This window comes from Chinchilla lanigera, unplaced genomic scaffold, assembly GCF_000276665.1.
Source record: "Chinchilla lanigera isolate Chin_1 unplaced genomic scaffold, ChiLan1.0 scaffold00030, whole genome shotgun sequence".
Lineage (NCBI taxonomy): Eukaryota > Metazoa > Chordata > Mammalia > Rodentia > Chinchillidae > Chinchilla > Chinchilla lanigera.
Genome location: NW_004955431.1, coordinates 2,793,327 through 2,817,104, shown reverse-complemented (window position 1 = coordinate 2,817,104; position 23,778 = coordinate 2,793,327). Strand labels below are relative to the sequence as shown.

General features: G+C 40.5%; 1 protein-coding gene across 6 annotated transcripts in view; it reads left to right on the top strand.

Annotated features, from left to right (window-relative positions):
- Cab39l (calcium binding protein 39-like) overlaps positions 1-23,778 on the top strand; it is a 118,144-nt gene that overhangs the window by 82,753 nt on the left and 11,613 nt on the right. For all 6 annotated transcript variants that reach the window (XM_005387584.2, XM_005387583.2, XM_005387585.2 and 3 more), the window contains 3 exons: positions 9,469-9,528; positions 11,455-11,520; positions 20,154-20,297. In XM_005387584.2, the coding sequence (XP_005387641.1) occupies positions 9,469-9,528; positions 11,455-11,520; positions 20,154-20,297 (270 nt within the window). The remainder of the gene's footprint in view (positions 1-9,468; positions 9,529-11,454; positions 11,521-20,153; positions 20,298-23,778) is intronic.

Sequence of the window (23,778 nt, the reverse complement as noted above, 5' to 3'; positions counted from 1 at the left end):
TATCATCTGTGATCTACTTTGTCATTATATGAGAAATACATTTATTTCATCTAAATAAATTTGTAATTTTTAAAAAAATTTTAATCATGGTCTAGAATGGTGGTGGTGAACCTATGGCATGCATGCTGCAGCGGGCTGTTTGTTATCACTGAAAGTTCTAAAAGGTTTGCCATCACTGGTATAATATACTACATATAAAAGTTAATATTGGGGCTGGGGATTTAGCTCAGCGGCAAAGTGCCTGCCTGGCAAGCGCAAGGTCGTGAGTTCAGTTCCCGGTACCGGAGAAAAAACAAAAAACAAAAAACAAAAAAAAAATAGGCTTAAATATATTCACATTGTTGAGCATTCAATCTCCAGAACCTTTTTATCTTGCAAAGTTAGAAGTCTATACCTATTAAACAGTAACTCCCATTTCCCTTCCTTTAGCCCCAGCAACCATTCCATTTTCTATTTCTGTATGTTTTACCATCAAAAAGATGTTCAGCAATCATATCAGAAAATGGCACAGGTAATTTGCAAACACTACCAGACCTTACACATCCAATGAGTGGTAATTGTTTCTAGTGATTGTGGCATATTCATTTTCCAATAGTGAAAAATCCTTGTCCTTTAGGAGCAGATAAAAGTTTTGGAAACAAAAAGCTATTTGATATCCAGGTTAGTATATAGGCAGGTGGTCAACTTAGCTAGAACAGTTTTTGTTTGGGATAATAATAATTATGATACAAATAAATTTTAAGATAGAGTCTGATTTTCTTTAGTGTCTACCAAGTTGGTTTGGAAGGCCATTTCAGAAAAGGAATTCCAAAAATATTATAAGCTAACAATAGGCTTTCAGGTTGACTGTGAAGTAGGTAAAAGTAATTTACTTGTAAGTATCTTTAGATTCATTCTTTAAAAGCATTTTAGCAATTTAATTGTTCCACTTACATAATTGAAATATACTTCTACATTTTTTCAGAATATAAGTATATAAAATTTAAAAATTATTGGGTGAAATGACTTTTTTTTTTTTGGTACCGGGAATCAAACTTACAACCTCATGCTTACCAGGCAGGTGCTTGGGCCACTGAGCTATATCCCTGGCCATTTTTTTTTTTGGTACCGGGAATCAAACTTACAACCTCATGCTTACCAGGCAGGTGCTTGGGCCACTGAGCTATATCCCTGGCCATTTTTTTTTTTGGTACCGGGAATTGAACTCATGACCTCTGGCTTGCCAGGCAAGCACATATGCCACTGAACTACATCCCCAGCCCCATGACTTTTTATATGTTATCTTAAATACAAACTTTAACAGTATTGACATAGTTCATATCTTCATATGAATATATACTCTAATGGTTACTTAATGGACAGAGTTTGAAAGTTGCTGTCTTGGTTACTTTTCTCTTGTTGCTGCAGAATTAAGGGAGGAAAGGTTTATTTAGCTTACAGTTTGTGGAAGTTTCAGTCTATAACGAGCTGGCTCCAAGGCAGAGTGGCACATGGCAGAGGGCAACAGTTCATGGCAGCAGAAGACAGCAAAAGCTGCAAGAGCAAAAAGGGAGGAGCAGGCGAGGAGAGCAAGCCTCTTTCCCTTCCTTATATTGTATGCAAGCTATTTGCCCCAGGGCAGATGTAGCAATGATCCATAATCCCAGCATTGGACCATGAACCAATCATAAGCTCTAGAAGCCTGCCCCATGACTGCATGAGGCTTTAGGGGGACATCCAGACACAAACCGTAACAGTTGCCTATGACCTGGGCAATAATTAGTTATTTTTAGTAGATCTCCAGGGGTGGAGGAAGGGAGAGCAGTGGTTTGAAGTGCAGAAAACTGTTATCGCAGTTAAAAGTTTACTCAGCACCTGAGAAGGTGTCTTAAATCTGTTAAAAGGTATTCCAGCTCACACATCAGAGGGAGTGTCAGGGGAAGAGTGGGATGATCTGAGTGAAACAGGGTGAGGGTAGGAAGGTTGGGGAGAGAGAGGAAAAGGAGAGAGGGAAGAGAGTGGGAGAGAGACTTAGAATTCAGTTCCGGTGTATGAGAATCAGCCACCAAAGGTGGAAGGTGCCAAAGACCAAAGAAAGACAAATCCAGGATCACAGCAGGTATAATTTACTGGGGACTTAAGGACAGAAGTGTGTCTTGGGTGGCTGGAAGATTGGAGGTAAGAGAAACGCTTTTATATGCTAAGCTAGACAAAGGTGGGCCCTGACCAGCCAGAATGTACCTTGGTTTTCTCAAAAGCTGTTCATATGTTGAACATCAGTCAAGAAACAGTTCAGGCATCAGTGGCTGGCACAAAACACACAGCTGACCGTTTTAATCACTTTTTATTCTGTAGGGTTTGGGCTGTGTTCCAGGGTCACCTGGAAGGCAAGAGGGCAATTACGACAAAGACTTCCGTAGTCATATTAAGCTGGATCCTTACATCAAAGAGGAGAGTAGGAAGGATGATAGAGGCAGAGTAAGGAAAAAGAAAACTGTCAAGAGTGGCAAAGAATGAGGAAAGAAGGAAAAGAGTGGAAAGGCCTGGGAGCAAACCCCAGGGATACAGTGTGCAGTGAAATCCCGGGAGCCTTGTCTGAGTCACAGCAGCCCAGCCGCCCTGGCAGGGCACCTAACCCATGGGTGCCAGTGGGCTCCAGGAAGGGTGATCTAGAGCACGACGAGACAGGCCTCCATCACACTAGATACAAAGATGACCTTTTGTACAATGGTTGCTTCCATTTTTTTCTAGCAAAATGCCTGGGCTTTAAAAACTAAGGAGGTATTTCCTAACAGATGCTATAGTCCCATTTTTTTCTTCTTTTTTATCAGATGGTTTTTTGCTGTCATGGAAACAAGTTAGTTCCTTTATTAAAGAAAAGAACCCTAAGTAAGACTTCACATAATTGTAAGCATAGAGCAAACTCTAATGGAGGGGGAAAGTAAGTACTCAATAAATACGTATTTTTGAAGATATCCTCAAAGTTTTTTCAACATTTGTTAGAATAAAACGTACTGAGATAGGGGTGTAGCTCCGTGGTAGTATGCATGCCTAGCATGTTCAAGGCCCTGGTTCAATCCCCAGTACCAGTCAGTCAATCAACCAGTCAGTTGTACGTGATAGTATTTCTTGCTATCATACATTCGATTTAATTTTTGACAATATTGTATGACAAAAGTAAACTATGATATTTAGATTTGTACTTTTATCTTCCATTGCACTACAAAATAACATAAAAAGTTATTTTTTTATATTTTACCAGAGTACTTCAGTGGTTCATAGGTCTTTTTTTCAATTACCTAATCTCAGCGGATTTGGTTTGGCTGGTTGGTTTTATTGGCTTTGATTTTTGTTGTTATTGTTTATAATCCTATGCCCACAGTTTTTGCTCTGCTCCAAGATAACCATTGCCCAATTTAATTATTAATGTTTTCACACTATTCATTTATATCACCATTTTTTCCATGGTATTGTCTAAATGTAGCCCTTTCACTAAAAAGATTCTTTACAATCATCTCTTTCATCCCTCTAAGGATCTACATAATTGAAGTGATTTGAATTCCGTCTCTCTCACTCTCCACCTGATTAACTGTATCTCATTGAGTAATTAGTTACCCTTCAAGTTTCATTTCTATAAAATTAAGAAAATAATCCCTGCTTTTGCGTTGTGAAGATTAGAACCAACATGTGGCACGCGCGGGGCACACGCCCTAGCACTTAAGCTCTTCCATGTGGCAGCTGGCTCAGCCGTGTCACACCCTTGCCATCGTCTCTCTCACTCCACCCTGAGTTTCCCAACCAGAATTCACTAAAAATGTCAATGTTAAATTTTTTTTAGCATAACACTTGAACTGTGTGTAACTTAGCCCTGTCAGACTGAAATTATTTGGAGCTGGAATGAAATACCCTATCTCAAATATACTTTTTACCTTTTAAACTCTTTCCAGTTTGGCCTTTCATTTGCAGTTTCTGCGTTTTCCTTCTTGGGCAGGATCCTAGCTAATATTTTTGTGAGTTTTCCCCCGACTCAATTATATGGTACATAATCAAGTACAAGTTATATTTCTAATAGTATATGTATGTAAGCATATATATACATATATATAGGGTATGATTCATTTGTGCATATACCTACTGTGTACAGAAACTTGAGAGTGTATCTATGTATGTACCTTATGTATACATTCAATGTGGGTGTGTATGAATGAGACAAACAGACAGCGTGTCATTTGTTGGCTGTACCCACATATGTATGCTGCAGGAACTCTACCCTATTAGTCTACCCAATTATATTTCTCTATTATTGAATCTTCAAGTTATTTATTCATTTATTTCTTTGTTTTTGTCTTTGGAATTTGAAGGTTCTGGCTCTAACAGAACTCCTGATTTCTCCTTCTTTGGGATAACACTGTTTAGCAGCCTTTCCAGGCGGCAGTGGTCTGCCATGTTCTGCTGGAGCCGAGGAAGGGCTCGGTTCTTACCCTCGGGACGGACACCATGAATAAGTGGAGAATTCCCACAGTGCCCCAGTGCCACAGTCCACAGTGTCTGCAGCAGCCTATAGCAAGAAGCCTTTCTCTCCTGAGTCAACTCAGCAAGTCCCTGATCCTACTAGGTAGAGGGTTGAAAACTAGGCATCCCAAATACCCCCTTAGGGGATCCCCGACTGCCATAGGGCTACTTTACTCTCTTAAGGATCCCCTGATACGGGAACTAATTTGAATCAAGACTTCAAACATGCTAGAAATGGAACCCTGGTAGAGTGTCTGCATTGTAAGACCTTAGTTCTATTGGTACAGTTCTGAGTGCTCTGTTCCACTGAGAAAAAAGTATCACCTTCGCAAAGATAGCTGCAGTGGCCAGTCAAGTTGTGTGATAATTAGTAGTAAGGAATTAAGGGCTATCTCACTGTTTTTTAACTTGAAAACTTAAAGTGGGTTAAACTTTTTAAACTTAAAACCACTAGGTAGCTCCTCAATCTGTTACAGTGGGTATTATAAAAAGAGATGAACTGGGTGTGGTGGCACACAAATACAAACCAAGCTGCTTGGGAGGCTGGTATAGAAGGATACCAAGTTCAAGGCTAGCCAAACAACATGAGCGAGACTGTCCCCACCACACACACTGGGACTGAACTCGGGCCCTTTTCACTGAGTTACATCTCTAGCCCTTTTTTGAGACAGCATCTCACAAAATCGCCCAGACTAGGCTTCAACTTGCGATCCTCCTGCCTCAGCCCTCCCAGATGGTGGAATTACAGGGTGTGCCACCATGCCTGACCAAGGCTTAAAAATAAAAAGGGCTGGGGGTGTTGCTCAGAGGTAGAACACCCCTGGGTTCAACCCTCAGTACACTACCACCCCAAAAAGATAAGTGCTGGTGAGAAAGGATATGGACAAAAGGAAACCTTTGTACTCTGTTGGCTGGAATGTAAATTAATCTGCCATACAATTACCATGTTATTCAGCAATCCTACTCCAAAGAAAATGAAGTCAGTAAGAGTAATCATGTATGGAATTAACCTAAATGTTCATTGACAGATGAATGAATTAAATACACATACACACACACACACACACACACACACACACACACAAATACTATTCAGCTATAAAAAAGAAGGAAATCCTGTCATCTGTGACAGTGTACGTGAACCTAGGGAACATAATGTTAAGCAAAATAAGCTACATGTGGAAAGGCACATACCTCAGGATCTCACTTGTATGTGGAATCTAAAAAGTCTCATCTCAGAAGCAGAAAGAGAATGGTGATCGGTGGGGGGCTAGGGTCATCACAAGGAAATGTTGGTCAGCAAATACAAAATTTCAATTAGCATGGAGGAATAAGTTAAAAAAAATCTATCTTACAACCTGATGGCTATAATTAATAATTTTTTTATTGTTGTTTTGAGATAGGGTCTTGTTATGCAGTTCAATCACCACCAGGCTGGTGTCCAACTCACAGAAATGCTCCTGTTTCAGACTCCCTGGTGCTGGGATTATAGGAGTGCACCTGTAAGAGAGTGTATTTTGGAAATCAAAAAGAATACATTTTGTCTTTTCACCAAACACACAAAAATTGTGAGATAACAATAACCTAATTAGCTCCATTGGGCCACATGTTAGCTTTCTGTGTCTGACAAAATTCCTGAGAAAAACAACTTAAATTTTATTTTGACTCACAGTTTTAAAGGTTTTGTTACCACGTGGTGAATCCAACCAAGTTCTTTTGCATGGCAGGCAAAGGATTGTGAAGCGTACACTCAGTGGAGAGGGAAAAGCAGCTACATTTACAAAAGGTTATAAACAGAGAAATGGTGTGGGATGACAGAAAGGGCACACTACATGCTGTGCAGATAAATCAGGCTCTTGAGCAAGAGGGGCAGAAAAAGAGACCGCATGTGCTGCGGTCTGCGGTTGTGTGGAATGCTCCTTGGTGTCCAAGCCTTCAGGATGTGGTTTTGGGGACCTTTAAGACGCGAGCCAAGGGCTGAGGGTGTAGCTCAGTGGTACAGTGCTTGCCTAACATGTGAGGCCCTGGGTTGGATCCTCAGCCCTGAAAAAACAATCCAAGTGATTCCACGGTATACACATGTTTCAGAACCTCACACTGCACATGCTCAACATATTTGTCAATTACAAATAAACTACATAGAATTAGTATAAAATGCTTTAACTATTTTACATTTTCTTGTTATTAAAACAGCAATAAGTGGCAACTTCCTGGGACCTTTATTGACCAGTATTCTACCGTTAGTGTTTGGTCCTTGCTTGTTTAACATAGTTGTAAAGTAAAGCATAAGCATCAGTGACTTGCAGTTGTCAACAAAAGCTCTATTTCTTTTTTTTTTTTTTTAATAAAGAAAAGAGGTTTATTTAGGTCACAATTTTGAAGGCTGAAATTCTAAACACCGTGGCATCCAGTGTGGAGTAGGCACTGTTGACCATACCACATTATGGCAGGTAGTGTCATGGTGGACATGGATGTGAGGGGAAAGCTCACTACAGGAAGCCATAGAGCAGGAAGGGCTCAGGCTCATTCTGACGAGGATCCGGTAAAAACTACATTAATTACGTAATCACCTTTCACTAGGCGCCTCTCATAGTAAAGGTTCCACACCACCTTCCAGCATTGCCATACTGAGAGTCACAGTTCCAACACATGAATGCTTGGGGGAAGACGTGCAGACCATACGTAAACCACAGTATCACTAACATCTTGGCCTTGGGAGTCTTTTTTTTTTTTTTTAAATTTTAAAGAGAGTAGTACATGAGAAACACACAAAGAAATGGAACAGTAGCAGCAGATCAGTATCTCAAATGTATCTATGCCTCCTTTTGATCAGTCAGAGCGAAACTTTTGATCCCTGAGTAGGCAAGGTCAGCACCCCCTGAGAAGCAGCTACAGAAAACAGATTCTGGGGCTTTCTGCATCCCTAAGAATAGAGGTTAAAGTCTTGGGATGGGAAATGTGGTAAGACAGAAGAAATATTTTAAAATTGTACTAAGAAGACTACAACTCCATGATGCAAAGTTACCTAAGGCCCTGCACGTGTGTAGCCCCTGGATTTGTTTATGCTGCTGTTATTCCAGGCCCATTGCCCCCAAATCCTGTAAAGATACTGTAAGCCCATAAATTAGCTTAGTTGATAACCTTAAGACAGAGAAACAAAGACTTCAAAAGACATTTTTAAGCAATCTAAAAAAAAAAAAATCGACGTGGCTCTGGTTTTCTCCTGTAAAATGGGCCAGCCTTTCTCATATGAAATGGGCTGGTATCTTTCTGTGGTAAACCTACAAATTCCACAGAGCTCCACCTCCAGAAACACACATGTATTCTCAGCTCCAAACTGCAGTGCACCTCTCTTGAAGGCCTGCACTCTATTTTATTTGAATGTGCACTTTAAATTCTGCCCAATAAATCCCTTTATATCTCTTAAAAATAAAATAAAATAAAGTGGGTTTTACATGCCTGCTGTCTGCCTTTCCTCTGTGAAACTATTTTCTGTCTTCCACAAGCTTTTGGGAAGTTTTAATTAAATATGTATTAAAGCATAAGACTTTATTTTGAAAAACTTTAAAATTCTTGTTTTTAATTAAATTCTGCACAGTACCTGAGCAGAGAATTAGCCTTTGAACATAAAAGGGATTAGATATGCTGTGTTTTCTTTCAGCACTAAAGTAAAATAAGAATATAATTTAGGTGTGAGTTGAATATTGTGCAAAGTCCCTTCATGCTGTTATGCCATTTTCTCCAAGTTGATGCTGGTAATAAGACAGGATTGCTTCTCTCCAACTTTGAAAGGATGCATTATGCTGTCAGCATACCGTGCTAATGCTTCTGCACCCACTCATCAGAGAGCAGGACAATATAGATGATACCCTGCATGCCATACCTGTGCTTCTGAGCCCTGGAACCCCACCTGAGAATGGGTAGGGGAGCCAGGTCTTGGCGCATGCCTGTAATCCCAGCACTTGGGTATCTAAGGCAGGAGGATTGCAGTAAGTTTGAGACCAGGCTGGGCTACAAAAGGGAGTTCATGGCGAGCCCTCACTACATAGCTAGACCTTGTCTCAAAAAAAAAAAAAAAAAAGAAAAGAAGAGAAGAGAAAATGGTTGGGGAAAACTAAAGGGTTAAAATCCTCAAAAATCTATTAAATATATTTGTGAGTTAAGATTTTAAGCCATTCAGAATTCTAAAAAGCCAGTGCCACAAAAAAAAGGAAAAGAAAGAAAAAAATAGAATAGAGCCAGGTGCTGAGGCAATCCATTTATAACCCTAGCACATAGGAGGCAGAGGCAGGAGAGTCACTTGAAATCAGGAGTCCCAGACCAGCCTCAGCAACATAACAAGATCATATCTGAAAATTCGGAAATAAAAAAAGATTAGTTACTGATGACAGTTGAAGATCTTTGCAAACTTTATTCAAATGATTATTATATCATAATCACAGTATAGAGTGAATGGCTTAAAGAAATACACTACAAACTTGTTTCTTAGGTGCCATTTGTTTCACAAGTTAAATTCTTGTGTAAAACTAACAGTAATAGCCGGGCGTGGTGGCGCACGCCTGTAATCCCAGCACTCAGGAGGCTGAGGCAGGAGAATTGTTGCGAGTTTGAGACCAGCTTGGGCTACAAAGTGAGCTCAAGGCCAGCCTGAACTGCATAGTGAGACCATGTCTCAAAAAGACAAAGAAAAGAAAAAAAAACTAACAGTAATATGAATTTAAAACACAAGATTTAATGTTAGATGTTTTTGTTATTATTTTTAACCTGAAAGAAATGTATTTCACATCTGAAACTAAAGAAGGAACAGAAGTAATTTTGTGGTATAAATGAAAAAGTTCTTTTGCAACTTTTGCACGTTTTACATGTTTCAGATGAATAGATTTAGCAAACTTTAGAAGAAAAGACTTATTTTAAAATTTACGTAATTATAAAATCTACTTGCCATAATAATTGTTTCACTTGGTTATTCTCTTTCAGGATTTACTGACCAGACATAAAGTGTTGGTAGCAGACTTCTTAGAACAAAATTATGACACTGTAAGTAGAAACCATTTTTAAGACTTTATCTTTTCTGTCTTCTTCTCCCTCTCTTAGATCTTTGGGGAGTTGCCCCTCTCTGTTATCCACAAGTGAATTCACCCATACTCAACCATACCTCTGGTTGGTTTATGGAAAATTGAGGCTATAACAGGTCAGGATTTTGTCATTTTTCATGTCTCTTCCTTTTGTGCTGTAGAGAGCCAATAAATGATCACTACCTGCTTACCTTGATCCTGAGTTAAGAAAACCTGAGGTGGGCATAGGGGTATACACCTTTAGTCCTACCATAGGAGAGGCTGAGGCAGGAAGATTGATGTAAGTTCAAGGCCAGCCCAGGCTACATAGTGAGTTCAAGACAAGCCTGAACTACATAGCAAGACCCTGTCTCAAAACACAAAAGAAAAACCAGGAGCTGGGACTGGAGCTCAGTGGTAGCACGTGCCTACCTAGCATGCACACGGCCCCTGGTCTGAACCCGGCACTACAAGAAGGAAAAGAATGGCTGTGTTGCTCTTGAGGGGCAGGGGGTAACCCAGTCGAAGCACGTTTTACCTTGACCGAATTTTACTTAGCTGACAATTGCTCTTGGAAATACCACTGTCTTTCAGTCCCCTTCTTTAAAGATGAATCCAACTCATCCTTTGGGTATTTGGCTAAAATACCACTTTTCAAGGAAGCTTCCCCTAACCCCATCCTTCCCCAAACACTCGCGCTCTCATTTTTCACTTTACTTTTTTGAGACAGGGTTTCAGAAATGGGGAATTAGCCATGTGTATTTGCATTTTATAGTTATAATGAAAATGTATCACAGTTTATTATTTGTCTGATAAATTTAATGATCCACAAAAGTCCCCCTTGTATCTGAGGACAGAATAAATGTCATTTTTTTTTTTTTTCCTGGTACTGGGAATCAAACTCATGACCTTGCACTTGCCAGGCAGGCGCTGATAAATGTCCTTCTTATAACAGAATGTAATAATGTGACTTTAATAAGAGCTTTTTTATTTTTTTTACTTTTCTTTTTCTGAGATGGGCTCTTGTTGTGTTGCCTGCCCTGGCCTCAAATTCAGGTACTCAAATGATCTTCCTGCCTCAGCCTCCCAAGTGGCTGGGACTACAGGCATCCTCCAGCACTCATGGCCCACTCTCTTCATTTTTTTATCAGTAGTTATCACGGGTATGCTGCCCTTGCTGTCATACGCAGCTGCACACACACCCCTCTCCTTGAGTTCTCAGGCTGCGACTGCCTAGCGTCCTCTGCTTCCTGAGTTTTCTTGCCCTCATCCCGCCCTTGCTCCTCCATTGCTCTGTGGGCAACGTGCCCATGGGTGGCAGAAGGCAGACGCGGAGTTTCTCAGCCGCCACACTTTGTGGTGAGCTGAAGGACTCCACCAGGACTGATGACCGAGTTAGGACGCAGCAGGCCCTGTGTACCGGGGTCTGTGGCTTCTGTGAGTACAGGACTCCAGAGAGGCCAGTGGGTTAGGCTGGGCACCAGGCAGCCCCTGTGACCTCATGCCTCATCCGGTCACACCATGAACTTGGCAGCCGAACCCTTTATGGGTCACCAAGTGAAGCCCTGAGTGTATTTAGTATTTTGCCAAGTTGTTTGTGGGCCCATAGCTGCATAAACAGACTTCTTTAAAGATGGCATGGGGTAAGTTATTCTTGCAGTTTTTAATAGATGGCTTATCGGAATGATTTGGGAGAATCAAAATGATACAGTGTTTTTGCTCAATTTCTGACTTATAGAACTAAAATTATTAGAGACATGCGTCTCCTGTCTCCCTTGGTCTCCGCGTCCCACAGTGTCTTAGCAGAGGTGAATGGGGACAACAAGACCTCCTCAGTCCAGGTGACAGAGCTGCTCTTGCTAAGTGTCCTGCTGCTCCTATGTGCTGATATTTCTTTTATTTTCATTAGATTTTCGAGGACTATGAGAAATTGCTACAGTCTGAGAATTATGTGACGAAGAGACAATCTTTAAAGGTAATACCAAATTTGCTTTAAGTTAGAGACCCTGTAAGTTGGTAACTTGCTGGGGAATAGTATCTACCAGTCAGCAAGTAAAGAGAACAACTGAAGTATCCTTTTTGTCACTGGAGGAGTATGTTTTATGATATAACTGTACTTTATAGGAAAAAAAAAAAATATATATATATATAGGAAAACAGTGGAAACACCTTGCCTCAAGCATTTTTTGGAAGGCAAAGATAGGCCTGGCATTTTATTTTATTTATTTATTTAATTTTATGGAAAAAATTAAAACAAAATTTCATAACAAAATAAGAGGAGAATAACAATAGTTAATACATTGCAAGTTGTCGTCTTTAAGGTAGTTGCTTAGGGTGTAAGATATGGGTGTAAAGATTCCTCCAATCAATATTAGCACAGCATTCCTTTTTAATGCACTAAGAGACACCCATCCTAGTTCCTTTTTCCTTTTGAATAGTTCTTCCCATTTCACAATAGGGCCTGGCATTTTTGTTTGTTTGTTTGTTTGTTTTTTTCCCCTGGTACCGGCAATCGAACTCACGACCTTGCGCTTGCCAGGCGGGTGTTGTGCTGCTGAGCTAAATCCCCAGCCCCGTGCCTCGCATTTTTGATCTCTAGTTTTCAAGGCTGATTATTTTCCAGTGAGGTCCTATCACAGGGAGAAGCTGCAATGTCTGCAAGTCCTCCCCAGTTAGTTGGCTTTTGAGCTGAGGCCTAAACTTGTAAAAAACTAAAATGAATCTGAATAAGATTATGTGTGTGTGCGCACACGTGTGTACATGTACACATGCCCACGAGTGTGTAAAATCAAGGCATTTGCTATTTGAAATCATGTCCCCAGTGAAATACTGGCAGCAGCATCTGGGAACCCGAAGGAGCAAGGCCCTGTGTGTCGCGGTGCCTGCTGCCCTGTGGAGGGGCCGGAACACAGTATCTGGGCACAGGGAGCTGGGCGTGGGCGTGGGCGTGGGTGTGGGCTAGGGTTAGCCCTGCACATCCACCCAGATATTCAAAAGTGTTTCTGGCAGACAATAAAACTGACTGTTTTTAGTCAAGTAGTTTGTAAGATGTTCCAGCTCACTGAATAGCATACTTGTATTATTTTTATATATCATGATAATGACATTCACAGGACAAAGGATTTGTTTTTAAATATGGAATACAATTTTAAACTAAGGCAATAAATTAAATGTTTTGTGCTTTTTTTTTTTTTTCTTTTTTTTGAGACAGGGTCTTACTGTATAGTTCAGCCTGGCCTTAAACCCACTATGTAGCCTGGCTGGCCTTGAACTTGCTGCGATCTCCTGCCTCAGCCTCCCCAGTGCTGAGATTACTGGCATGCACATCCCCCCCAGCTGTTTGACATTTTTAACGCACTTTAACTGTGGTGACTGGCCTCAGCACGGCCTGCACTCCTCACTGGTCCGGCTTCCCTTATTAATGGATAGGTCTATTTCCAGCCTGTCAGTCAGCGCTCTTTATTGAGTCAGAAACTCACGCAAGCTGATCCATGTGGAGAAGAAATCCCACAGTGCGCTGGAGCTTGTGACGAGACAGCGGTGCACGGTACTGACCTGCTTGCAGACTGGAGCCTCAGTCCTGCCCTCCCTCCTGTGGAGAGCTTGCTGAAGCAGACAGGGATGCACACATATCCCGTGGCCACAGCTGTGTGCCTAAGGAACAGTTATGCCTGAGGGACCCTCAAGAACAGCCAGAACAGGGGGAGCTTATCTGTCACAAGGGGCGGTGGCCCTGGAGGGGAGGTGGCATTGGAATAGTAAACAGAGGTAACGAAGGCGTAAAGGGCCAGTGTGTAAAAAATGGCTGGTACACTTTCCACACACCTCTTTTCAGTGGGAGGCTGTCAGACACTGGGCCGTAGTGGAGAGATTCGGATGAAGTGAGGTAACTAAAGCAAGTTAGGAGGAAGAAAGCTGAAGCCTGCGTCTTTAGAATTTGTCCTTGTACCATGGTTAGCAGTGACAAGAACAGGAATAGAGTTTTGCTGTGCTTGACTTTCTCTGGGACCTTAGACAGAGTCACAGAACTGACAGTTAGGTGCTTCTTAGTTGATCATCTCCCTTCCCCGCCATCCTACCTTTTCTTTCCTACTGGCCTAGCATTGCCTCTGTGCAGTCTGCCTGCCTCGGGTCTTTTGTCTGGGTGTCTTTTTACCTTTTGTCCTTTGTCTGCATGACTCAACCCACGTTGTCCTTGTCTCCTTCCCTTCTAAAGCGGGCTGGGCAGAGTCTCACTTTTTTGCTGACAGTGATCCCAGGCTCAGGCACACTGGTCAAGCACTGTACCCTGAGCTGTGCTGCCAGCTCAGAACTGTAATTTATTAAATAAATCAAATTAAATTTTACAAGTAAGTATTCCCTGTCACTATCCCCAGAACTCATTATCCCCAGAGTTCTATCTCTGGAAGGACTGATATCTTCTAAATAAACAGAGACTAGAGTATGAGTGAAACTTGTTCCTGCCAGCTTGCAATTGCAGTCACACCTACCACACTGGCCGCCTTTCCTGAATAAAATCCTGCAGTTAAATGTCTCACACATTTGTTTACAGTGTGGTAAAACTAAGCACTGGTCAGACAGTGAAAAAACAAAAACACCTGACAAAAGCCAAATAAAGCATGTATAAGAAGTTAACAGTGTTTTGGAACTCTTTATAAAGAGTTGGCTTTTTTCAATACGAGATGATAGGCAGAGATGTTGCTAAAACGATTTGTGTCAATCCTCTTTGGGGAATAGAAAGATAGACGTGTGTGTAGTGGTCCACATTAACACTGAGCTCATCAAATATGGTCTGTTTCTTTGATAGAAAAATGTTATGGGAAGCTCCACTGAAGCCATTTTGCTTTTTCCTTTTGAAAATTAGATCTGTGGTAGCGGTATATTCTATTCTGACAGAACCATATTTGCATTTATGAATTCTGTGAAGTTTTGTACACAGATTTTTTTTTTGCAATTGTAGAACCCGAGAGGTTAGATATTATAATAGTAAATGACTTTGTACATAATCAATTGCCTTAAGAACTATGTTATTTTCCTTTTTCTATTTGCATTTTTAAAATTTTATTGATGCATTTTAGATACACATAATAATCACATTCATCATAAGGAATTTGTACCCATGCATCATAAATCTTGATTCTCCTTTTGTTTCTCCATTCCCCTACCCTCCCTTTAGCCCGCTTCTCCTCTTCATTTACAAAAGCTTTGTTTCCATTTTTTCCTTCTATTCTTTTTTCTTCTTGTTACTTCTTTCCTTTCCCTTCTCCTTGTTAGCCTTGTCATTTAAACATTTGCTTCCCATTTTCCAATATCTATTATACACTGTCATCCTTATTTACACTTTTAGTTTCTCACACCAGAAAAACCATGTGTTATTTACATATGCGTGTCCAATTTATTTCACTTAAGAGTATGGTCTCAAGGTGCATATATTTAGCTAGAAATGTCTCAAGCTTATCTTTCTTTACGGCAGAATAGTACCCCATTGTATAAAAAAGCCATCTTGTTTATTCATTCATTGATTGATGGATATTTGAGCTGTTTCCAAGATTTAGCTATTACAAACCATGCCACTAACAACATGGATGTGTGTGTATTGCTGTGGTATGATGCTTTTAATTCTTTCAGGAAGATACCACGAAAGGGAATAGCTAGGTCGAATGGAACCTCTAGTCCTAGTTTTGTTTTGTTTTTTTTAGTCCTAGATTTTTGAGGAATCTCCACACTGATTTCCATAGAGGTGGCTCCAGTCTACACTCCTACTTCCAGTAGAAAAGGGCTCCTTTTCCCCTACAGCCCCACCAGCATTTGTTATTGGTTGATTTGTTGATGATAGCCATTCTTTCTGGAGTTAGATGGAATCTCAGTGTTGTTTTAATTTAGATTTCTCGAAAGACTAGTGATGTCGAACATTTTCTTATATATTTATTTACCATTTCTACTTCTTCATCTGAAAAGTATCTGTTCATTTCAGGTGCCCATTTTTGGATTGGGTCTTTAAATTTGGGGTTGTGATTTTTTTTTTAGTTTTTTTAATATATTTTAGATAGTAGTCCTTTGTTTGAGGAACAGCTGGCAAAAATTTTTTCCCATATTGTGGGTTGTGTCTCTTCACTCTGTTGGTGATTTCTTTCGCTATGCAAAAACTTTTTAATAAGATGAGATCCCAGCTGTAGATTCTTTGTGCTAGTTCCTGTACAATTGAGGCTTTGTTAATGAAGTCTTTGCCTACACCAATGTCTCCAAGAGTTTTACCTCTTCTAACTTTCAGCAGATTTAGTGCTTCTGTTTTAATATTTAGATCTTTGATCCACTTCAATTTTAGTTTAGTACATGGTGACAGATATGAATCTAGTTTTAATCTTTGGCATGTGGAAAGCCAGTTTTTCCAGCACCATTTATTAGAGGCTCTTTCTTCCAGTGAAGATGTTTGGCTCCTTTGTCAAAAATAAGGTGGCTGAGTATATTTGGAGTTATTTCTGCATTTTCTAATCTGTTCAATTGGTCCTCAGGTGTAGTCTTTTTGCCAGTACCATGCTGTTTTTATGCTATTTTCTGATGCCAAAGGTTTTGCTACCTGCTGGCTTTTGTTAATCATATTCTGAATTTTCCAGACTATCTTAATCATATTCTGAATTTTCCAGACATCTTGGTCCTCAGAATCCTGGTGTCAGTAAAAAGTAATTAACAGAGAAATTCCTTCCCCTCATGTGAGCTGTGTAGGAATTTCCTTCTTATCTTATTCAGAAGCCTGGCATTTAATTACTAGCAAGAAAGATTATAATTCAAAAGAAGCTGGATGGAATTCTTGACTCTGGTCAATTTCATTAAAACAGTAAGTTAAAAAAAACAACTCTGAGTTCCATTCACTGCCTGGTGTTACTACTACTATGAGGTATATAAAATAAAATTTAAATAATTAAAATGCAAATTTTTCCATATACTTACTATAATATTACTTTAATGCTTTGTACATTTTGTCGTCATTAGTGTTAATTAAAATAGACTAACAGTTAATGACCAAAATGCTCAGGGTTAATCAAGTTATTTAACATAATTAATTGTATAGATGTTTTGGTTTGTGTCTGCATGTCCTCCCAAAATCTCATGCAGTCATGGAGCAGGCTTCTAGATATTTGATTGACCCATAATCCAATGCTGGGATTATGGGTGTGAGTGTACACCGCCCTGGGGTGGGTAGTTTGCATATGTAAGGGAGAAAAAGAGGTTGCTTGCTGCCACGCCTCCCTTTTTGCTCCTGTTGATTTTGCTATCTTCAGCCCATGAACTTTGCCCTCTGCCATATGCCATTCTGCCTTGGAGCCAGCCAAGTATGGACTGAAACCTCCACAAACTATGAGCTAAATAAACCTTTCCTTCCTTAATTTTGTGTCAGGTATTTTCTCTCAGCAATGACAGGAAAGTAACTAAGACAGTAGGAAAAGCTGTGAAATTGTATGAGCAGAGAATAAATTGGGTAGAATCTGTAGGCATCTGCATATAATAAAAATTGAAGTCACTCATCTGGATTGAACTCATGAGTGTAACCTCAACAAATATCATTTCTATATATGTTTGTAAATTTTAAGGATAAATTAAAAAAAAATAAAAATCTTTTGGCCAAAACCTTTTGTTATGTCTATATGTGATATGTAGGCTCTTTAGTGATAGATAAATAGATACCTTTAGAAGCTAAATAATTCTCTTGCCAGCTTTACAGCTCAGAAGCTTTGAAGGTCAGGGAGCCTCCCTTTGACTTGTAAACATTCAAGGAGTAGCACTCCATCTCCGTGACCCCACGGAATTTGATGTAGGAACTTTCCTCTATAACCATTTGTTTGTCAGAGAGATAAAAGAAGTCATATTGCTATAGGGGAAAGAAACTCCCAACCTGAATATCTGGGACGCGTTTGTGTTCTCTAAAATCAAAGAATGAATTTTAGGAACAATGGAGGTTAAGAGCAGAATATATTTATGGAGGGCAAGAAAGCTTCTGTCTGTGAAAGAGACAGAAAGGGGGGCCCCTGAGTGGGTTGCCCAAAATTCTGTCATTTCACAGGGACTTTCATAGAGTAAAAACATGAGGTGAGGCAGGTCTAAGGTAGGGGAAAAATGGGAAATCAGTAGGTGGACATGAGGTGGGACAAAACTATGGTCAGCCAATAAGAATTTTTTAGGTAAAATTGGTTACATTGGGACCTAATGGGGAAGCCAGCCATGTAGGAAGTGGACATAAATACAGAACAGGGGCTTTTTCTGTAAGGGGTTGGGTCAGTGACTCTTCAAGGTGACGGCTATCTATTTAAAATATCAATCCCTGATGTCCATCCCTAGGGAGGTATGTGGGTGCATTTGTTTAGTCTTTTGTCCTGAGATCTGGCCTGCAGCAAACATGCCTCCATTTGCAAGGTATCTTGTCTTTTGTTTTGGCTCCTTCGAGGGCCTGGCCCTGTCTGCCTGCCTGTATTTCTGTCTACCTCAACTGCCTATAACAGTATTATCCAGATAAAGGCAATTTGCTTAAAAAAAAAAAAAAGGACAGACAAATTACCAAGTGAATTTACGTGAACTCTGAAGAATGCACAGGAATGGTGATATCAAGTCTTTTTAAAGGAAGTAGATTGTTGTTGTGGGGGGCTTTTTGTGATAGTCTCACTGTGTAGTTCAGGCTGGCCTCAAACTCATGGTGATCCTCCTGCCTCAGCCTCCTGAGTGCTGGGATTATAGGTGTGGGCCACCATGCCTGGCAGAGCAGGTTGCTTTTCATCTTGAAACCTTATTAGGCAGTGGACTGTAGTTGCTTGGCTGTACGCAGAGGTGAAGTTTTGCTTCTTTGAAATCTCTTTTTCACTGGTACACACAGTGTAATGCTTACTTAGTAATATAGCTGTGCTTTGCTTTTTCTCTGCCTTGTGTGATGGGGAAGAGCGCTGTTGGTAGTACACTCCCCAGTGACGTCCGTGCGCACACAGGTAGTTACGGGCGCTGACAGGAACCTTGCCCCTAGGCAGGTAGGAGATGAAGTGAGTATAAGTGGGAACAAATAAGGAGCACGGAAGCAGGTGAGGCAGGAGACTGGTGGTCAGGGGAAGAAGAGGCCTCCCTAACCACTCCTCCGAGCCAGACCCAGAGGGTGGGATGGTTTTGCAGGCAGACAATGGCAGTTACCTTGAAACCAAGAGCAGAAAGTTTCCAGAAGAGTGTGAAGTTACCTCTGTAGACTCCAGGGAGGTTACAGAGAATGAAGATTAACGATGTCATTACACTGGTGCTATTCTGTATGTACAATAACTAATGGCCAGCCAGTATCCGACAGCGGCTATCCTTTTTTCAGATACAGCAGCTGTTATTTTAGTGCACTAAACCTTCAAGTGTGTAGTCATTTGTTAGACAAAAGATGCCTCCTGGGCAAAGAGGGTCTTTGTGGAAGCTGCACATTGAAGTGCGCCTGTGCACACACATGCACCCGTACACACACCTCGGTTCTGTTGTGACAGAGCCCCCCCCAGCACGCTCTTCCCTCCCATCCAGGATTCCTGTAAACATCTGTGCAGTGTATTAGCATCCCGAGGTTCCCAGAGAAAGACCAGTAAATAGAGAACAGCAGAGAAGTGTGTCTTCCATAGGAAAGCTCATCCACCCGAGGCTGACTTTCGGGAACTGCCCCTGAACAGAAGTTCCCGAGACAGGGAGACCACGTGGCTTCCCCGTGCTTCTGGTCCCTCTTCAACTCTTTTCACTTCAGGCGCTGTCATTTTGTTTTAGAGTAATACTACATTTGGGGGATCTTTATTTTTGCCACCATAAAACGTTCTGCTTTACTTTCTCATAAAAACTTGATGCACTTGAAAAATTAGGATATTGATTCAGATTCAGATTTTTTCAGATTCACTGATTTTTTTTCCCCTGGCTTTATATCAGGTTTTATAATAAAAGTCCGGGGTAAGGTAAGAGTCGCTTAACATGAAACTGTTTGCACTAAACTCCTGCACGTTTGTTGGGAACAAAGGGACAATTGTAGAATCAATTTTGTTATTCCCATCGTATCCAAACATCTAAGATGCAGTACATTATTGGAAAACAAGATAATTAAATTAAGTGATGGAAAGTAATTTATTTCTGTGTCTTGGTGAGTTGCAGCAATGACTGGCTGGAAGAAAATGCTTTAAGCCTTGATGTTAGCAAAACCATGTGAAATAATAATTAGTGCTTTTATGCCTTTGTGTGTGTGTGTACATGTGTGCATGTGTGTGTGTGTGTGTGTGTGTGTGCATGTGTGTGCCTGGGTGGGGGGTATTGGTAGTTGAACCAGGGGCCTTTGCACTGAGCTGCATTCCCAGCCCTTTTTACATTTTTTATTCTGAGACAATCTCACTAAGTTGCTGAGTTCCTCACCCTGGGCTCAAATTTGTGATTCTCCTGCCTCAGCCTAGAATTACAGGCATGGACCACACGCCCAGCTCTACTTCTGTTTTTCAAGATGTACTTAATGACCATCATTTTTTCACAATACCATCACCATCCTCTATATTTTAGTCTTTAATGAAATATATTTGAATAAGGCAACTGTGAGACAGCTAATAGCTTTCACTCTGTTCTGTCCTGTAGCTGCTGGGTGAACTGATCCTGGACCGCCACAACTTTGCCATTATGACCAAGTACATCAGCAAGCCAGAGAACCTAAAGCTGATGATGAACCTCCTGCGAGATAAGAGTCCCAACATTCAGTTTGAAGCCTTTCATGTCTTTAAGGTAAAGAGCAGCCTAAAGAAATAATCTTGTGCATAGTTTTCATTTTTGTTGTTGTTATTTGTTTGGTTTTTCCAGTTTCAAGTGACAAGCGCCCTGCTTTCTACCCGCCTTCACAGAGAGAAAAGTAAATCAATCTTTTTGTTTTGCATGATTTAGATGAAATTTTAGAATAATTGTAATGAATTCTTGGTTCCGAACGATTTGCTAACTAATCCATATCTTTAAATATTGTTTTTCTAAAAAAAAATTTATTTATTGACTATATTCTTCTGCTAATCTAGTCACATATATCATTCCTTCAGTGCAATAGTTAGGCACATTTCTTTCTGGCTATTACATACGAATTACAAAGTCAGAGAAATTTCTGACCTGACCTACTGTCGGAGGGCTTCCCACCCAATACTTGGAATAAAGTTAAGCGATCATCTTCAAATTACACTCCACTGAAAAATAAATAAAGTTTGTTCCTCCTGGTAAAAATCTCTCCAGGTCTCCAGAAATCGGAAAGATGGGGGAAAAAACTGAATGAATTTTAAAGACACTGAAGTCCCTGACACTGTGCTGCACAGCTCAGTATTTCTTTCTTCCATATGAGACTCACTCTTCTTTTCTCACTGAGATGTAATAGGAGGTACCATTTCCCCTGGATGAATGAACCAATCAGAAATTTAGTTAGAACTGGAGACCCAAGTATCAGCCCCTGGATACTTTGCTTTCTGAAGCTCCCTCTCTGAACCTGCTGGGAAGCCCTGAGGATACACTCAGTACCTTTGCTACTCACTCATTACTGGCTTAGAAATTTGGGTCTTTTTCTACTATCTTTGGCAGGGTAATAAAATCACTTTCTAGAAATGTGACATAATATATCTATGAGGCAGGTGAGAGGAAACTAATTTGTAATCCCGTATCTTTTGTGTGTGTGTATGTGTGACAGTCTTGCTATATATTTCAGGCTAGCCTTCAACTCATTGTATAGCCTAGGCTGGCCTCAAACTTTCAGTGACCCTCCTGCCTCAGCCTCCTGAGTGCTGAGATTACAGGTGTGCACTACCAGGCCCAGCTGTAATACCATACTTCTAACTACTATAAATATTTTAATAAAATCTATTTTCCTGTGTACCTGAGCTATATAGCTATAGCTATATTCAAACTGTACAATTGTTATTCTCATTTTATCACTTAAGACAATAACATAAGTAAACATTTGCACCATTGTTATATGTAACTTTCAGAGCTAGTAGGTTTTTTTTTTTTTTTTTTTTTTTTTGAGACAAGATCTCCCTGTGCAGTTCAGGCTGCCCTTGAGCTCACTTTATAGCCCAGGCTGGGCTCAAACTCAAAACAATCCTCCTGCCTCAGCCTCCCGAGTGCTGGGATTACAGGCATGTGCCACCACACCCGGCTAAGTTTTGTTTTTATTTTGGGGGTTTTTTAGTTTTTGGCAACCTAGTTTATCACTGAGTATATTTATTCTAGTTCACTTAAATAGTCCTATGTGATTGATATTTAGGATAGTTCCTTTTTCCCCACTATTATAAAGAGTGCTACAATGTATATTTTGTGTATCCTGCAAAATTTTTCCACATTTAGAAATATTTTCTTCTGATGAACAATTAGAATAAAACTGCAGGTTTAGAGAGTTTCAGGATTTTTTTGGAGCGGGGTTTATACTACAGTATATATTCAGTGGTAGAGTTTTTAAGGCTGTAAGTGGGAGACATGGCAGTTTATAAATTAATTGTTGCTTTCGAAAGTAAGAACAGTCGGGTGTGGTGGCACACAGCTATAATCCCAGCACTTGGGAGGCTGAGGCAGGAGGATCATTGTGAGTTCAAGGCCAGCTTGAACTGTATTGTGAGATCTTGTCTCAAAAAGACAAAAAAAAAGAAAAGAACAAAAAAGCTTCTTCTTCCAACCACCAGATACTTATTATCCAGAAAGCCAGCAGAGTAAGTAAAATCCTAACTCAGTTTATAAATCCTACTCATTTCCTTTGAAATCCTAACAGTTCCTTTTCTGGAACTTGATAAACAGATTCTAGAATTTGCATGGTAGAAAGCGGCAAAAGATTGACTACGGCAGTTTTGAGAACGAGGGGAGTCTACCCTGCCAGATATCAGGGCTGGGGTGCGGCTAAATCTCAGAAAATTTTATTAAGTAGAATAAGCAAATGTTAAAAAGATATAACTCACTCAAAATTTAAAAATATACAAAACAATACTGTATGTGGATTCATACATGTGCATTTATGCTCTAAGGAGAATGAATAATGTGAACTGTCAGAAGCCTTGTTACGTTTGTATTTAAAAGTCTGCAGATGTTAGAGCTGATGTTAGAGCTGTGGTCTAAATATGTGGTCTTACGTATTTCTCCCCATATTCTTATCTGTTAGAATTATTGCATCAAATTTAAACAAACTGGATTAAACAAACTAGAATGCTGTAGGACGAAGAAGCACTGCTATTATAAAGTGTTACGCCTTCTCCGGACCCTTACACTGTGCCAGGGATTGTGAAAGGCTGTGTGTTGTGTCATTCAGCTCCGCAGCAGTGTACTCAGTCATCCAGGATGGGAATGAGCTTTTCATAATTTTGTTCAAAAATGCAGTTTTAAGGCAGACTTAGTGTGTGGCAAAATAGAAACAGCCCGCTTCCATCCGCAGGAGATCTGAGTCGGGTCGCCGAATCACCGGACACAGTGGGTTGACCACTGGTTTACGTGAACACATGTACACTGAGCCTGCCCTGCACCCAGCCGTGTCCCGCCGTCCAAGTTACGGACTTGACTGTTCACTTCCCGGACATATTTTGCTATTTAGAAAAAAGTAACAGCTGAGTCCTAGAATTTTTTCACAGTTCTTTATTAATAGTTTTTCTTTCTTTTTTTTTTTTTTTTGTTTTTCTCCGGTACCGGGAACCGAACTCATGACCTTGCACTTGCCAGGCAGGCGCTTTGCCGCTGAGCTAAACCCCCAGCCCCTATTAATAGTTTTTCTCCAAACACCTTCTGTAAAAGGTGCAAAAACTTATTGCTGATCTGAAATTCAGGCTTACCCAGGCATTTCTCTTTTGCATCACGTCACTTCTCAGGTATCTAGACGAGAACAGGGCCAATCTTCCTGACAAGCATCACAGAACTTTTGTGAGCTGAAGGCAAATGCTTTCCTCCTGGCATACTCTGTTCCGAAACCCAGGTCTTATGGATCTGGAAACCATTTCTATCGAAGGCCCAAGGAATGAGGAAAGCGGCTCTGTGTTTCCAATAAAACTGCCTGTAATCCCAACACTGGGAGGCTGAGGCAGGAGGATAGTTTCAAGCTCAGCCTGTACAACTTACATAAGCAACTTAGTAAGACCCCTTCTCAAAATAAAAAATAACAAAAGTGCTAGGGGCTGGGTACACAGCTCAGTGTGAAAGCCCTGGGTTCAGTCCCCAGTACCATAAAAGCAAAAACAGAAACACTGCCCATGTAGCCAAAGAG